We start from the raw sequence: 18,644 nt of genomic DNA on the forward strand, positions 1-18,644 counted from the left end.
ATGTGGTATAAGATTATATATTTTATATATACAATGTGTAGTATATAGTACATACATGAGGTATATATGTGATTATATATTATAAATATACAACATATATGTGATATTATATGATTACTATCAATTATTATTTAACTCAGCAATCTAATAATATATTGAAAATAAGCAAAAAAAATGTGATGAAATACATGAGCTCTTCAATGGTATTAACAAGTGCTAAAAAAAATTGTTTTTTTTTTAAATAAAATTAATAGAGCCACGTGTTACTCAAAACTTTTTACAGATGATCAAGGTTTCTCTGAAAAATCATCTGAAGGTAATTTATTTCTGAAGACTCACCCCCAGTGCAAGAAAGGAAAAGTGATTTGGCAAGAACATACTTTATGAAATAGAATAGCCATAAAGAACAATGCCCCTGATTAAATTTAGTTGAAAACTGACTTCCTGCAGCTGCTCAAAATGATCTCACTCTGAAAATTTATTTTGACTTCATGCATGATCTGACAAACATAGCATCTTTACATACATACTTTCCCCCTCTTCCAATACCCCAAAATGATTCAGGAGCCATGCATGGATAACTTTGGGATCTCTGATTAATAGCATTTGATAACCAACAGACTAAAATATATTACTAAACTAATCCAATCAATATTTCAACATAAATATGTCCTCACAGTTTGTTGTGTAGGGTTCTTTAATACCAAGACTCCTATTATAAATTTTCTTTTAAATGTGCTAATCATTTTTACCTTCCATCATTTTGATTCAAAGACTCAATAACGTTGACATGCTTACAGAGCTTAGTAATTTGACTGCATAAATACTTTTTAATAAAAACTTGCCAAAGCAAATGACTAAATATTGCTTACAGCTAGGCTTATAAGAATCAAGCAAAACCAAAGATCTTTCATTTTTCTTAAGCAAAGTACATGTTTCCTCTTCATGCATGTTAAAGCATACTGAAAGTACATTTTCAACTATGTCATGAAATGATAGAAAATAAATCCCAATCACTGAGAAAACTATAGTCACAGGTAGGCTGAAATCAATTGTCACATATATTGGAGGTTATTAAGATCACGATGTATGTTCAGATACTTGATACCAACTTACTCCACAACAGTTTTATATTTATATATCTTATTCCATAAAAGCCTATGATACTGAGCAAGCTTTTGCAGAATTTTTACTACGATAGAGAAAACAGAAACCTTATAGATGAGTGTCTACTACTACTTACATAACCTCTGGGGTTGAAGTGACAACTTTGTAATTTTTGTTTGGTTCTAGCTAAAAGAACTAACATTCCTCCCAAAGAATGTGAAGAAATGAATACAAATTCCAACTAAAAAGGTAATTCTTAAGAATCAAGTCAATCAACTGCATTATATGAATAAACAAAATCGTGGTATACCCGTATAATGGAACTCTACTCAACAGTGAAAAGGTACACAACAACGTGATCAATCTCAAGAGCATTGGATAGGGCTTCCCTGGTGGTGCAGTGGTTGAGAATCTGCCTGCCAATGCAGGGGACACGGGTTCGAGCCCTGGTCTGGGAAGATCCCACATGCTGTGGAGCAACTAGCCCCGTTGGCCACAATTACTGAGCCTGCGCGTCTGGAGCCTGTGTTCCACAATGAGAGAGGCTGCGAAAGTGAGAGGCCCACGCACCGCAATGAGGAGTGGCCCCCACTTGCCGCAACTAGAGAAAGCCCTCGCACAGAAACGAAGAGCCAACACAGCCATAAATAAATAAATAAATAAAATTTTTTTTAAAAAAAGGCAAAATTCCTTTAAGAAAAAAAGCATTGGATAGGTTAAAAAGTCAGACAAAAGAAAACAAACCCCGCAATTCCATTTATCTGATATTCTAGAAGGCTGCAGGAGCCAGACTATAAAGGATCAACTGCCAAGGAACAGGAAGGAAATTTGGGGGATGACGGACAAGTTTTCATCTTGCCTGCCATGGTAAATACAACTGTTAACCACTTCAAAATTAATTCAACTCTCTCTCTAAAATGAATTTTATTGTGTGAAATTATTCCTGAACAAAGCTGACTAACAACAGAAAAGAATCAGAGAATTCCATGATTCCAAACACAATATGATAAGCTCTTACTTACAAGTTGGCTAAGTAGTTATACAGTTACTGCATACAGAATATTAACTATGAAAGAATTTATAGCTATTGCTTAAAACTACCTCATACGCTTCTGCAACTGTTCTGTAATTCATCACACACCGTAGCTTTGAAGGACCACCCTCCATCCTCTTGGCTTATCCAAGTCTAGTATGAACCAGCCCAAAAAGTGATAACATTTCATAATCAAGAGTTCTCTGAATAGAGGGAAGACAGCAAAAGCAAGAAAAACTACAATCCTGCAGCCTATGAACGAAAACCACATTCACAGAAAGACAGACAAGATGAAAAGGCAGAGGGCTATGTACCACATGAAGGAAGAAGATAAAACCCCAGAAAAACAACAAAATGAAGTGGAGATAGGCAACCTTCCAGAAAAAGAATTCAGAATAACGATACTGAAGATGACCTAGGACCTCAGAAAAACAATGGAGGCAAAGATCGAGAAGATGCAAGAAATCTTCAACAAAGATGTAGAAGAATTAAAGAACAAAGAGAGATGAACAATACAATAACTGAAATGAAAACTATACTAGAAGGAATCAATAGCAGAATAACTGAGGCAGAAGAACAGATAAGTGACCTGGAAGACAGAATGGTGGAATTCACTGCTGCAGAACAGAATAAAGAAAAAACAATGAAAAGAAATGAAGACAGCCTAAGAGACCTCTGGGACAACATTAAATGCAACAACATTCAAATGATAGGGGTCCCAGAAGGAGAAGAGACAGAGAAAGGACCAGAAAAAATATCTGAAGAGATTATAGTCAAAAACTTCCCTAACATGGGAAAGGAAATAGCCACCCAAGTCCAGGAAGTGCAGCGAGTCCCATACAGGATAAACCCAAAGAGAAACATGCTGAGACACATAGTAATCCAATTGACAAAAATTAAAGACAAAGAAAAATTATTGAAAGCAGCAAGGGAAAAACCACAAATAATATACAAGGGAACTCCCATAAGGTTAACAGCTGATTTCTCAGCAGAAACTCAACAAGCCAGAAGGGAGTGGTATGATATATATAAAGTGATGAAAGGAAAGAACCTACAACCAAGAGTATTCTACCCAGTAAGGATCTCATTCAGATTCGATGGAGAAATCAAAAGCTCTACAGACAAGCAAAAGCTAAGAGAATTCAGCACCACCAAACCAGCTCTACAACAAATGCTAAAGGAACTTCTCAAAGTGGGAAACATAAGAGAAGAAAAGGACCTACAAAAACAAACCCAAAACAATTAAGAAAATGGTCATAGGAACATACATATTGATAATTACCTTAAACATGAATGGATTAAATGCTCCATGCAAAAGACATAGACTAGCTGAATGGATACAAAAACAAAACCCATACATATGCTGTCTACAAGAGACCCACTTCAGACCTAGGGACACATACAGACTGAAAGTGAGGGGATGGAAAAAGATATTCCATGCAAACGGAAATCAAAAGAAAGCTGGAGTAGCAATACTCGTATCAGATAAAATAGACTTTAAAGAATGTTACAAGAGACAAGGAAGGACACTACATAATGATCAAGGGATCAATCCAAGAAGAAGATATAATAATTATAAATATATATGCACCTGACACAGGAGCACCTCAATACATAAGGCAACTGCTAACAGCTATAAAAGAGGAAATCGACAGTAACACAATAATAGTGGGGGACTGTAAAACCTCACTTATACCAATGGACAGATCATCCAAAATGAAAATAAATAAGGAAAAACAAGCTTTAAATGGCACAACAGACCAGATAGATTTAATTGATATTTACAGAACATTCCACCCAAAAACAGCAGGTTACACTTTCTTCTCAAGTGCACACAGAACATTCTACAGGACAGATCACATCATGGGTCACAAATCAAGGCTCAGTAAATTTAAGAAAACTGAAATCACATCAAGCATCTTTTCTGACCAAAATGCTATGAGATTAGAAATCAGTTACAGGGAAAAAAAACGTAAAAAACACCAACACATGGAGGCTAAACATTACATTACTAAATAACCAAGAGATCACTGAAGAAATCAAAGAGGAAATCAAAAAATACCTAGAGACAAATGACAATGAAAACACGATGATCCAAAACCTATGGCATGCAGCAAAAGCAGTTCTAAGAGGGAAGGTTACAGCTATACAAGCCTACCTCAAGAAACAAGAAAAATCTCAAGTAAACAATCTAACCTTACACCTAAAGGAACTAGAGAAAGAAGAACAAACATAACCCAAAATTAGCATAAGGAAAGAAATCATAAAGATCAGAGCAGAAATAAATGAAATAGAAACAAAGAAAACAATAGCAAAGATCAATAAAACTAAAAGCTGGTTCTTTGAGAAGATAAACAAAATTGATAAACAATTAGCCAGACTCATCAAAAAAAAAGAGGGAGAGGACTCAAATCAATAGAATTAGAAATGAAAAAGGAGAAGTTACAACAGACACTGCAGAAATACAAAGCATCCTAAGTGACTACTACAAGCAACTATGCCAATAAAATGGACAGCCCGGAAGAAATGGACAAATTCTTAGAAAGGTATAACCTTCCAAGACTGAACCAGGAAGAAATAGAAAATATGAACAGACCAATCACAAGTAAAGAAATTGAAACTGTGATTAAAAAATTTCCAACAAACAAAAGTCCAGGACCACATGGCTTCACAGGCGAATTCTATCCAACATTTAGAGAAGAGCTAACAGCCATCCTTCTCAAACCCTTCCAAAAAATTGCAGAGGAAGCAATACTCCCAAACTCATTCTATGAGGCCACCATCACCCTGATACCAAAACCAGACAAAGATACTACAAAAATTGAAAATTACAGACCAATATCACCGATGAATAGAGATGAAAAACTCCTCAACAAAATACTAGCAAACAGAATTCAACAACACATTAAAAGAATCATACACCATAATCAAGTGGGATTTATCCCAGGGGTGCAAGGATTCTTCAATATACGCAAATCAATCAATGTGATACACCATGTTAACAAACTGAAGAATAAAAACCATATGATGATCTCAATAGATGCACAAAAAGCTTCTGAAAAAATTCAACACCCATTTATGATAAAAACTCTCCAGAAAGTGGGCATAGAGGGAACCTACCTCAACATAATAAAGCCCATATATGACAAACCCACAGCAAACATAATTCTCAATGGTAAAAAACTGAAAGCATTTCCTCTAAGATCAGGCACAAGACAAGGATGTCCACCCTCAACACTTTATTCAAGATAGTTTTGGAAGTCCTAGCCACAGCAATCAGAGAAGAAAAAGAAATAAAAGGAATACAAATAGGAAAAGAACAAGTAAAACTGTCATGTTAGCAGATGACATGATACTATACATAGAGAATCCTAAAGATGCTACCAGAAAACTACTAGAGCTAATCAATGAAGGTGGTAAAGTAGCAGGATACAAAATTAATGCACAGAAATCTCTTGCATTCCTATACACTAATGATGAAAAATCTGAAAGAGAAATTAAGGAAACACTCCCATTTACCATTGCAACAAAAAGAATAAAATACCTAGGAATAAACCTACTGAGGGAGACCAAAGACCTGTATGCAGAAAACTATAAGACACTGATGAAAGAAATTAAAGATGATACCAACAGATGGAGAAATATACCATGTTCTTAGATTGGAAGAATCAGTATTGTGGAAATGACTATACTACCCAAAGCAATTCACATATTCAATGCAATCCTTATCAAATTAACAATGGCATTTTTTAGGGAACTAGAACAAAAACTCTTAAATTTTGTATGGAGACATAAAAGACCCCGAATAGCCAAAGCAGTCTTGAGGGAAAAAAACGGAGCTGGAGGAATCAGACTCCCTGACTTCAGACTATACTATAAAGCAATAGTAATCAAGACAATATGGTAGTGGCACAAAAACAGAAACATAGAGCAATGGAACAAGATAGAAAGCCCAGAGATAAACCCACGCACCTCTGGTCAACTAATCTATGACAAAGGAGGCAAGGATATACAATGGAGAAAAGACAGTCTCTTCAATAAGTGGTGCTGGGAAAACTGGACAGATACATGTAAAAGAATGAAATTAGAACACACCCGAACTCCATACACAAAAATAAACTAAAAATGGATTAGAGACCTAAATGTAAGGCCAGACACTATAAAACTCTTGGAGGAAAACATAGGAAGAACACTCTTTGACATAGATCACAGTAAGATCTTTTTTGATCCACCTCCTAGAGTAATGGAAATAAAAACAAAAATAAACAAATGGGACCCAATGAAACTTAAAAGCTTTTGCGCAGCAAAGGAAACTACAAACAAGACGAAAAGACAACACTCAGAATGGAAGAAAATATTTGCAAACGAATCAACGGACAAAGGGTTAATCTCCAAAATATACAAACAGCTCATGCAGCTCAATACTAAAGAAACAAACAACCCAATCCAAAAATGGGCAGAAGAGCTAAATAGACATTTCTCCAAAGAAGACATACAGATGGCCAAGAAGCACATGAAAAGCTGCTCAACATCACTAATTATTAGAGAATTGCAAATCAAAACTACAATGAGGTATCACCTCACACCAGTTAGAATGGGCATCATCAGAAAATCTACAAACAACAAATGCTGAAGAGGGTGTGGAGAAAAGGGAACCCTCTTGCACTGTTGATGGGAATGTAAATTGATACAGCCACTATGGACAACAGTATGGAGGTTCCTTAAAAAACTAAAAATAAAATTACCATATGATCTAGCAATCCCACTACTGGGCATATACCCAGAGAAAACCATAATTCAAAAACACACATGCACCTCATTGTTCATTGCAGCACTATTTACAATAGCCAGGTGATTGAAGCAACCTAAATGCCCATCAACAGACGAATGGATAAAGAAGTTGTGGTAAATATATACTATGGAATATTAGCCATAAAAAGGAATGAAATTGGGTCATTTGTTGAGACGTGGATGGATCTAGAGACTGTCATACAGAGTGAAGTAAGTCAGAAAGAGAAAAACAAATATTGTATATTAATGCATGTATGTGGAACCTAGAAAAATGGTACAGATGAACCAGTTTGCAGGGCAGAAGTTGAGACACAGATGTAGAGAACAAATGTATGGACACCAATGGGGGAAAGCCATGGTGGGGGGGAGGGGGATGGTGGTGTGATGAATTGGGCAACTGGGATTGACATGTATACACTGCTGTGTATAAACCTGATGACTAACAAGAACCTGCTGTATAAAAATATAAAATTCAAAAACTAAAAAAAAAAAAAAAAAGTTCTCTGAATAATTCAGAAGATGGATGTCTCCCTAAAATGCCACTTTTCAATAAACTACAGCCCAAGGAGGTGAAATTACTTGCAAAACATCTCACAGTAATGAAGTCACAGAATTGGATTCTGAATGCTGACCTAACTAATAAGTCCATGCACACTCTCACTCCAGAATTCCCATTCTAGACGCCATGGCTACCTGCCTGCAAAGAAAGGGACTGAGAGCACAAATTGTTAAAGTCACTCATATGTAGACAGACAAGTCACTGATTCCTTCATGGGTGTATCAGATAACTTGCTTCCAGATGCCTGGTTTATTTATATTGATAAAGGCTTTAGAAGCTAATTTGTAAGAAGAGCTCAGCTCCCACTTGATTCAGTTATTTAAATTATACTTTGAAAGTGGTTTAGCTGGGGCACAGTTAGCTTCAGAGACAGAGTTACAATCGTCATCCTTTACTCCCACTCCGTCACTCTGAAAAGTGGTACTAAAACCGGGTTCCCCTAAAACCCAGTTTCTCTGCTCAGTTTATGATTAACCTCTCTATCCAAAAGTTGATTCCCTTTCTTGTTCCACCCCTGTTCCCCTCAGGATTGAGGAGTATCAAAGCAAAGTAGGGACTGAAATTGAGCAGGACCCTGCAGGGCCCTCCCAGGTACTAAAGCCCCTCCGTGTCCCCCGTTTCTTGTTTGTAGAAAAGGGCTGTAGTCTCCGAGGCTTTCCCTGAGTTCCAAAGTGGTAACTAATTAGCGAAGTGAGGGAATGCAGAAACAAAGGAAAAGCAGTCAAGAAACAATAGTGCAGCTATAGAACAGAGTCCTAGTTCCTCCTCAAGGGATACCCATAACAACCTGATGCAAATCTTTGAGTTGTTCTATAGGAAATAAGACTTCTGCCAACCCAGGTGGAGGATGGTGACTACTTGCTGACCACAAGCATTGGACCCCAGGTTGGTTGGAACCAGAAGGTTGATGATTAAGATTCCTGAAACATAATCCTATGAAACCTCACCACCAACCAATCAGAAGAAAGGCATGCCCGTGTAGCCCTCATCCCAAGGGTCGACTTTAAAAACCCTTCCCTGAAAGCCATCGGGGAGTTCAAGTCTTTTTAGCATGAGCTATCCATTCTTTGCTGCATGGTGGGCAAGTGGACCCAAGTTTGGTTTGGTAACAGTACTAATCTGTGATGAGAAAGGTGCAAGAATATATAAAGCTAGAAAGTCTGAAATCTTAACTGTGAGAAAATTAATGGAGAGGCATAAGAAATCAAGAATGAATCTTGTTTTTTTATTTAAGCACCCAGGTCATCCTCATCCTACCCCTTATTAATGCATGTTTAATTGAATGGTCATTTGTATGAATTCAGGGAATATTTGTTGGGTGCTAATCTTTTAAGTGAAAGAGAAGACCAACTCCTAACTAAGTAAGCTCAACTAGAACATTGTTTATATAAAAAATAATCTGCTTTAGGACTTCCCAGTCAGGAAGCTATATTCATCAATTACTGTGAGAAAACTAATCTAAAAACAACAGTTCCCCCATTTCAAATTCCTACACACTAATGACATCAAAATTCATATCCATTTCTCAGACTATTATGCTGTGAGTTTCAGATTCTCAAAGTCCCACAGAATCACAATTTAAAAAGAAAACCTCTCACATTTAGCATCAAAATGCCAATAAATTCAAAGGTAAGGACCTTATTTTCATAATAAAAGAGTCATTTAAGCAGGAATTAGAATACAATGTACAAATGTAAAATAGATAGCTAGTGGGAAGCAGCCACATAGCACAGGGAGATCAGCTCAGTGCTTTGTGACCACCTAGAGGGGTGTGATAGGGAGGGTGGGAGGGAGACGCAAGAGGGAAGGGATATGGGGATATATGGGCACATAGAGCTGATTCACTTTGTTATACAGCAGAAACTAACACAACAATGTAAAGCAATTATACTTCAATAAAGATGTTAAAATTTAAAAAATAAAATGTTACATAAAAAAAGAATACAGTGTAATATAAGACATTCTGGAAATAAGTGGGATATATTACTATTCATGATTTCAGACAAAAAATGGATAATCTTTTTAGATACAAGACATTTATGGTTTATACATGCTAATAATATTAAAATATATTTATATTTATATATATCCCTGAAGTTTCTTCTCTAGCATCAAGATACTTCTAGTACCTGATACTGTGTCTTAGAAACCCCTGGCTGTAAAAAAAAAAAAAAAAAAAAAGCTTTGTCTTTGTGACATTTCTGCCAAGATATCAAAGAAAAATCATTAATTCAATAAATTCTTGGATGCTCATTAGTGTACTGGATATTATAAGGCACATAAAGATTAATTATGATCACTGCCTTCCAGGAGTTCACCACCTAATGAGAGAGATAAGATACATCTACACATAGCTAAATCACAAGGTAAAATGAGAAGGTAAATAATTACAAAGTATTATGCAAAGTTAAAGGACAATAGATCACTAGAAATTTACAACCTAGTAAAAGATATACGTCTTTACAGCTCTAAATCAAGGTAAAATGTGAATATAACACTGTAAATTTAAAAGTATTACAAGATATAAGAGACGTCCAAGTCCAATCGGGCTGGAAGGAGAGGGTGCCCTCATGGGGCAGACAGCATTTTATTGAGCACAGCTGCATGGAGAGTTTTACTACAAGAAACAAAACAAAAAAACACTAGCATATGCTACTAAAACCATCTGAACATGAGTACAGCAAAGGATCTATAAGCTCTGACCAATCAGAATGGACTGCCAGACAATCAGAATGGATTATGCGTATTACCAATGTGAACAAGCTGAAGTTCAGCCTGAGGAAGGGCCCTGGGCACAGGCAGTGAGGAGAAAGGACTTGCGAGAAGACAAGGCACGGCTGACAACATGAGCAAAAGCCACACACCCTGATTCTCACCGTAATGAGTTTAGATTTTATCCAGGAGACAAAGGAGAAACACTCCACCTCTCCCCAGTAACCTCTCTCTCACACAGACACACACACACACACACACACACACAAAGACACACCACACTCTGGGGCCCTAACTAACCTTTTACACTCCATTAGGATCCTCAGAATATTTTCTAACATCCCCATTCTAGTTTAATGGTCCACACCCATGCTTTCCTTTGTCATAGAACCTATCACACAGAACTAGCGCTTTTGCATTATGTGTTTTATAATCTACCACACTGAATGCTCATTTCCTCTTTACTTCTATTATACTGTAAGTTTCTTGGGGGCAGGAACTATATTTTGTTTAGTTACATATTCACAGTAACCATCAAAATATCTAACTGTAAAAGGTATTCGATGAATGCTTGAATGAATGAATGAATGAATGAATCACAAGTTAAATGCTACATTCTTATTTCTGCCATTGGGTTATTCTAGAGAGACTGTATCTCATTCCAAACCTTTCTCTTTTTTTTTACTCAGTTTACCTTAACTACAGTCTAACAGAACAGGGTTTAAAAATGCTTACCTACCCTAAAAGGCATTATTTTCTTAAAAGATCAATATAAATTATTTCTCCCATACTGTCAGATCACTGATGTTGTGTGATCGATTTTGTGACTGTTTCTGTACAATTCTTATTCTTCTACTTGATTCCATTACTTCCTTCATCCCTCAACCATAATTAGTGTGACTATAATTCTCCCGTAAGAACCTCCAGCAATGTTTCTTAATCTTTTTTTTCAGATTCAGAGAGCTATGGAGTCTTTTTTTTTTTTTTTTTTTTTTTTTGCGGTACGCAGGCCTCTCACTGTTGCGGTTTCTCCCGTTGCGCAGCACAGGCTCCGGACGCGCAGGCTCAGCGGCCATGGCTCACGGGCCCAGTCGCTCCCGTGGCACGTGGGATCTTCCCGGACCGGGGCACGAACCCATGGTCCCTGCATCGGCAGGTGGACTCTCAACCACTGCGCCAGCAGGGAAGCCCAGCTATGGAGTCTTTATCCCAAAAAATGTCCATCCACTCCAAATTCAATATATTATGATTCTATTTTATCAAGCCCCAGAGTAACATTAATTAGGTCAGAGAGTAGTTTCCTGTGAGGGGGGCTGGCGACGGCAGGGAGGAGGAGACGGCTCCGGCAACGCTGGGATGATACTCTACCTACTGATCTCAGTGCTGTTCACACTGCTGTGCTCCCCTTTGCGAAAATTCATTGAGCCGTATCGTTATCACTTATGCACTTCTCTGTATATTTGTTTTTTAATATTCATTATGGTGGAAAACATTGGTAATTACTGTCAGAGTTGACAACTTTCCGGACCCTGGTTAAAAGCTGACTAGAGCAACAACTGTCCTTCTCTTACAGTATCTGTTAAAGACGCAGAAAAAGGATTAACTTGGGGCGGGGGAAGAGGGCGATGGTGGTTGGAGGCAGGGCGGGGAGTGCATAACTCTCCCATCATCACTCTTATTTACCTAGTACAAGCAAATAACAATCGTGCGATATTCTTTGCTGTGGATAGTTTATACTTTTCTGATCTAATACAGTGTCAATGAAATCATCGCTAGAAAAACAAAACAAACCTCCAATGCCTATCAATGATGAGCAAGAAAAAAATCTGCTCCGTAAAATCTTCCTAGCAAATCCTACCCTGCTTCTCTTCTATTTTTTCACCCTCATCTCTGTATCCTGTGATTATTCTGATCATGGGGCCAGGCTTCTCCATCCTGGTTCTGACCAACGGTGGGTTTTACCTACTTGGGAGAAGACAGGAGGCAGATGTTGCGAGCCCACCAGTGGACCTTTTCATCACAGACCACTACCAGAATATAAACATGAGACTTGGGTCAGTTATCAGGCTGGAGCCGTAGAATTGGGGGTATTAGCCCACACATCTGATACCCAAACTTACCACCCCACATTTCCAAAAACAGACATCTGGGGTTAGGAAAACAGTCGATTAAGAGTACACGAGTACAGTACAAAGACTGAGTCTTCATAAACTGTCTTCCTCTTTCATCTCAAGTCCACAACCACAGCTCGGATCCAAATATCATTGGCGGCGCCCATTCTATGTCTCCTTGACTGGGTCTTCACCCTGCCTCAGTTTGATGTACAGACTGAACACACACCCTAATCAGAACCTATCAGCTCTCAGAGCGGAGGTAATCTAGTTATTGAAAATACACAGGTCATCGAAGTCACTCAAAACCTCATGGTGAGAGAGAACAGAGTAACTGTAATCAAATACTTATTAACAAATATTTTCTGAGTATCTAATATTCTCAGGCAATTTTCTAGGCACAAAGGACTTTACATTCATTGAGCTTACATTCACTTGAGCAAGAAAAATTAGTCATATTTTCTGAACTCCAAATGGCAAAACTCAATGCAACTCTCTTTGCTACTTAGGGAAAAAAACATAATTTTTTTTTTTTTTTTTTGGCTGCACTGGGTCTTTGTTGCTACGCACAGGCTTTCTCTAGTTGCAGAAAGCAGGGGCTACTCTTCATTTCAGTGCGTGGGCTTCTCATTGCGGTGGCTTCTCTTGTTGCGGAGCATGGGCTCTAGGATGCTTGGGCTTCAGGAGTTGCAGCATGCAACCTCAGTAGTTGTGGCGCACGGGTTTAATTGCTCCATGGCATGTGGGATCTTCCTGGACCAGGGATTGAACCCGTGTCCCCTACATTAGCAGGCAGATTCTTAACCACTGCACCACAAAAGAAGTCCCAATAACAGATAATTTTATTTTTTTCTTTTTGTTTCTCCCAACTCACTAGCATATATACAAATCACCATGAATTGTTTTCACAATAAACAAAAACATTAAGGGTTTCTTTATTAAAAAAAAAAAACACCTGGTAAATGGAGAGAGGTGACTTTCAAAGTAGAAACAAAGACAAACATTTGTGAAAGATGTAGAAGACTGAGTGCATTCGGTACAGGATCAGACGTAAGGTCACCACTGAATTTTGCTTCAGCGCTATCCCTCGGCAAACCCTGCTCCTCTGTTACTGTCTACATCAGCCTTCCTTCTTTCCATTCCTAATGCGTAAAGATCTCACTTTCTCTTCAACTGGAGATGATTCTCTACATATTCATGTTTTATTGCATAATTATAAGGTATTACATTGTAGATTAGGACATTGAATAAATAAAAAAATAAGAACAAGCGAAGCAGTGGTCCACAACCCTAACCTGGCTTTTCTAAACTCATGAATATTTTTGCCATTTCCATTGTAAAGCCTTTCTGTTAAAAATACAGTTAATAGGAACCATGTTTAGGCACCTATGTCCAATTAGTTTAACTGGGTAGGGTTTGGATTTAATGAGATTTATTCCAAGACTTTAATTCCCGCACGAAGCAGTTAGCTTCACTCATCTCCCTGTTAGGGACTCTATCTTCACCCCAGCCAGCCACGTCCCTAAGCATCAGACTATGCATCACGGCAAACAGTGTTATTACAACTCAAAACTCAACAACAAATACACTTTCCTCTTAAACATCTTCATATATGGACAAATGGATGCTAGATAAATCATATAAATCTTCTTGGAAGATTTCCGTAAGATTACTTATAAATGTGTTAAGAAATATAAGAAATGATTATTTCGAAATTAGGGCAAAAATAATGGCACCCGTTCCCAAATCTGGCGATGTACAATACTTTCAAATGCAAGGAAACATGCTGGATGTTACATTTCTTACTAGTGGCCAGCCCAATCCAATAAAATTAATCACTACAGAAATCTAGTTTTTCATAGGCATTCTAGACGGTTCTTATGATCAAGGAAAAGTTGGGAAGTAGCAGTTGGGAACAGCTCTGGTTCATATAATTATGTTCATGAGCTACACCCACCACAAAGAGAAAAAGCACTCAGTACCAGATTGCTGGCCACTAAGCAGACTATAGGCACGAAACAAACAGCCCCCAATTCATATCTTGCCCACGTGGCCATCATGCTCCTCTCTGAAGCAACAGGCCCAGACACTTCTATACACATACTTGAGTATTTTTTCACACACTGTCCATGTCACATCTTCGAGAATACAGTCAGAGGAATCCATAAAGTTTAAAAATAAAGATGCACAAAATGTTACGAATTTTAATTGTCTTCCTAGCTGTCACTGTGGCTATATTCTTTGACAGTGCATCCAAACATGCCCAATCTCATGCCTTCCTCCTATGGGCAACCAGCTGCTTTCAAAAAAACAGCTCCAATATTAAAAATGTGAAGTAAAAGTTTTGATGCCATAAAGATGTAGTTTACATCATTTCAAAATACATGTATTTAAACTCACAGCAACAGTATGCTGCATCAAATATTTTTATTTTTTGCAGCAAGGAGGTGATTTCTCAAACTATAAACATTTCAGTACATTTAATAACACATATGGTAGAAGCAAAACTAAATTTCATAGCTAGTCTACTTATATCTAGACTATAAATTCTTGTGTTTGCCAAGAGGATGAACTATACACATGCTGGCAATGAGCTAGATTTAAACTGTGCTTTCATCAAACGTATTCTCACATCTAAAAATAGCTCACCATGCAAAGATCAGGAAAACCAGAGAGCACAGATAACAAATCATTAAGAAATAAATTATTTAGCTCTTAAAAATATATGTATGCATAACTCAGAAGTAAGTTAAATTATACTGAGTTTTACTCAATGCTAATATAAAAATCTTGAACCTTCTACAGCAGTATATATCTTTTATGAGATCAGTTTGTATTCCTTTAAACTGTTTGAATAAAAACTCAAATTACCATTATTCTAGTCAATGTTCAAAGTCCTCACAAATATCGGTATTTGATAATGCTCCTTCATGAGACTTTGAAATAGTAGAATGTTTTTTTTATTTTAAATAAGAATAAGATTGACCTATTTCTACTAGCAGATACCATTCAAAGCAAAGAGATAAGACAACGTGGTTAAGCAGCTCTCTCCCTGAGGTGGTTTTCTGTAAAAAGAATTTGAAGGAAAATGAACAGTCACCACTTACTAAGAAGAGAAAAAAACAAGCTCAAGAGCAGAACTGATATAACAGACACTGGCTGAAAGAAAGCATACCTTTCCCTCTCTCCTTCCGTGACGTCATATAAGCGGTTGGCACCTCCATCAGCACAGGCTCTTAAAAGAGCTTCAAAAAGAAAAAAACAAAGAATATTTCAATATCGGAAGCTTATAGCAGTATCTTTCAAAGGCTGAACGTTAAAAGGCACTCAGACACACACACGCACACACACACACTCACGCTCCCCTCCTTGGATCATTTCACATTCAGCCCGTGACACTGCTGGTACTGAAAACGATCCTACACATCACAAACACAAGCGAGACAGAATCACCTAAGACAAAGCGTATTTCCTTTTTCCATCTTTTCCAATTCCCCTTCTTAAATGAAGGAGAAGACTGTATATGATGTCTGCAGTAACTCTTAAAGCTTGTTTTTCCTTCTTTATAACAGAAGGTAGGCCTCAGGCTCAAAAACAGGTAACAGGACATAGCTTATAACTTTGCTCCCTTATTTTATTGATTGATTGATTGATTGATTGATTGCTGCCTTGGGTCTTCATTGCTGCCTGTGGGTTTTCTCTAGTTGCACTGCGTGGGCTTCTTTTTATGGTGGCTTCTCTTGTTGTGGAGCATGGGCTCTAGGTGCGCAGGCTTCAGTAGTTGCAGCACGCAGACTCAGTAGTTGTGGCTTGTGGGCTCTAGAGCACAGGGTCAGTAGTTGCGGCACACTGGCTTAGTTGCTCCGCGGCATGTGGGATCCTCCCGGACCAGGGATCAAACCCCTGTCCCCTGCACTGGCAGGCAGATTCTTAACCACTGTGCCACCAGGCAAGTCCCTTGCTCCCTTATGTTATTAATTTTTATAGAAAATTTCTATTTATGGCAGGTATTAAGGGTTTCCATATTTTACTGTGATATGAAAGATTTCTTTAAAAAATAAATTATAAGCATAACATCATAAGTTTATTTTAAAGTGTGAAGTAACTAATAATCTAGATATATGTGACTGTAAAAATTGAGAAGTTGGTACAAAATTGACTGAAACTTGGGAAGCACTAAGATAATCAGATAAGGCAAAAGAGCCCCAGCTGCCTCTCTAACGGGGCCTTTTTATCTCTTGGCTTACTGTGCTTTTCCCCTAGTATCACCCTAGGATTTGATGCTGCTGGTCAATCATTCCTTGAAATTTTCTTAGTCCATGGTCTACTATTTTTGTCGTTGTTACTTCTCTAATTTCTAATTTTCCTAGAAATGGTCAGTATCTTAGCATCAAATTCATCCCTTTATTTTAAAAAAAAATAGCCTTTACCTAATAGTTTCAAATCAAACTTTTTTTTTTTTTTTAAATCCTGGGCGATATAAGAGTGAATGCTGAGATGTCTAAGATTCTAATTCCTCACCCTGAACAGACCAAAGCCTTGCCTCTGTCCCCACATAGCTGTTAAAACCAATCATTAGGTTATAAAAATCAGCAAAGACCTTGGACACCAGCAGTTTCAGAAGAAATAAACTATAATTGGCCCTCCATATCCAAAGGTTCCAAATTTGGTCCCCTGCTGAATCTGTGGAAGGAGGCTGAATTCCTGGATTGCACCATTTTATATTAGTGACTTGAGCATCTGCGGATTTTGGTATCTCAGGGGCTCCCGGAACCAATCTCCCACGGATACCGAGAGACACCTGCATTTTTTTGAGTGACTTCTTCATTTTATTGCACTTATGAAATCACCTTCCCTTTTTGCAAATTTAGCTACACATTTAAAAGAGTGTTTATAAAATCCACCTCCAAATTTCTAGGTGTTTAATAACAGGCGGAATATTGGAAAAGATAGCTAACTGACCGTACTGGCATGAGTAAAGGTCCCAAAGAATTTTCCACTAATCAATGATATACGGGAAATAGTTTTCTGTGTCCTATATTATATCAGAAATAAAACAGAGGCCAAGTGGGAAAAAAAAAAAAAGAAATTCCTTTTTTGCTTCAGCTTCAACTGTAAATGGTAATAGTATCACCTTTGACAGAGTTATTAAGCAATTAATGACTTAATAATTATAATAGTGCTCATCACAATACTGGAACGTAGTAAGCATTCAACATACTAAAGCATTCATTAGTCCTCTTCCTCCATTCCTGTTAGAATGAAAATAAAGTCTAAAAAGCATTGTTTTTCTAGAAAAGAAAAGCCTAAGGTCCTTAAAATGTGCAAAACAAAAATAAGAGTTTTTACAAGATATCTAAGAGGGACATCTCATTTTACCCATTACTGACAACACATATTTCCCTTTAAGGAAAGGGACCCAAATTCAAATTATACCACAAACATAACCTGCAGAAGATCATAAAATATTCTGCATATTTCCTAAATACCAAAAAGTAAAAGTTCAAAAACATCAAAAGCTAAATGGAGAGATAATCTCACATACAAAAGATGCTGTAGAACAAATGAATAGGGAGATGGAAAAGACTGACAAATAGAAACAGACGGTAAACTGTAATTACCCTCAGAGTATATAAAACATTTCTCTGTAAACAAAATTAACAGGTCTATTGTATCTTTTCATGTAAGATCTTTTTATGTAAAATTGATTCACTGAAGTAAAATGAAAATCTAGAAGTAGTGGCCAAGGATTATCAAATAGAATGACTTGTCCTGTTTTCACACTATATTATTTTACAAATATCAGTTGAATTCAACATTTATACCTATCACGTGGCAGGCCCTAAACAGAATAGAAAGATGAATAACAGAAAGAACTAGCTCTCCAGACTCACACTATTGTGGAAAAAGGAGAAAGAGAAGCACATATATACATTGCACTGTAGATATCGATGAGGGCTATGACAGAAGCAATGAAACACGATGGGAGGACTGGGACAGGAGACATTAATTTCAGTGGACAAATCTGTAAAACTGTGTATTATTAACTCTAGTTCAGCTAAAATCAGTGTTACTTTGATAAAATCCAAAATTGCTTTCTCCTGCCTGTTATTTCTCATACCCAGACTTAAATTGGTATTTTTAGAGCAGTTTAATAAAAGAGAAATACCTAAGTCTTAGGAGGTAAATTTGTCCACATCTATTCCTGTTTTAAATGGCTAAAAGAGTTAAAATAACCGTGATGAAATCTGTGGACCACTCTTTCATTACCTAGAAGCTGGGATTGTGGTGCAATCCATCTGAAAGAAAAAACAAGCTCCAGTCTTTCCCT

General features: G+C 37.3%; 1 protein-coding gene across 1 annotated transcript in view; it reads right to left on the reverse strand.

The window, feature by feature from the left end:
- The window catches only part of TPK1 (thiamin pyrophosphokinase 1), a 306,848-nt gene that overhangs the window by 225,836 nt on the left and 62,368 nt on the right, over nucleotides 1-18,644 (reverse strand). Inside the window, exon 3 of the mRNA XM_007466670.1 lies at nucleotides 15,489-15,558. Within this exon, the coding sequence (XP_007466732.1) occupies nucleotides 15,489-15,558 (70 nt within the window). The remainder of the gene's footprint in view (nucleotides 1-15,488; nucleotides 15,559-18,644) is intronic.

The sequence above is a fragment of the Lipotes vexillifer genome, unplaced genomic scaffold (genome assembly GCF_000442215.2).
Source record: "Lipotes vexillifer unplaced genomic scaffold, Lipotes_vexillifer_v1.1 scaffold71, whole genome shotgun sequence".
NCBI classification, from domain to species: Eukaryota; Metazoa; Chordata; class Mammalia; order Artiodactyla; family Lipotidae; genus Lipotes; species Lipotes vexillifer.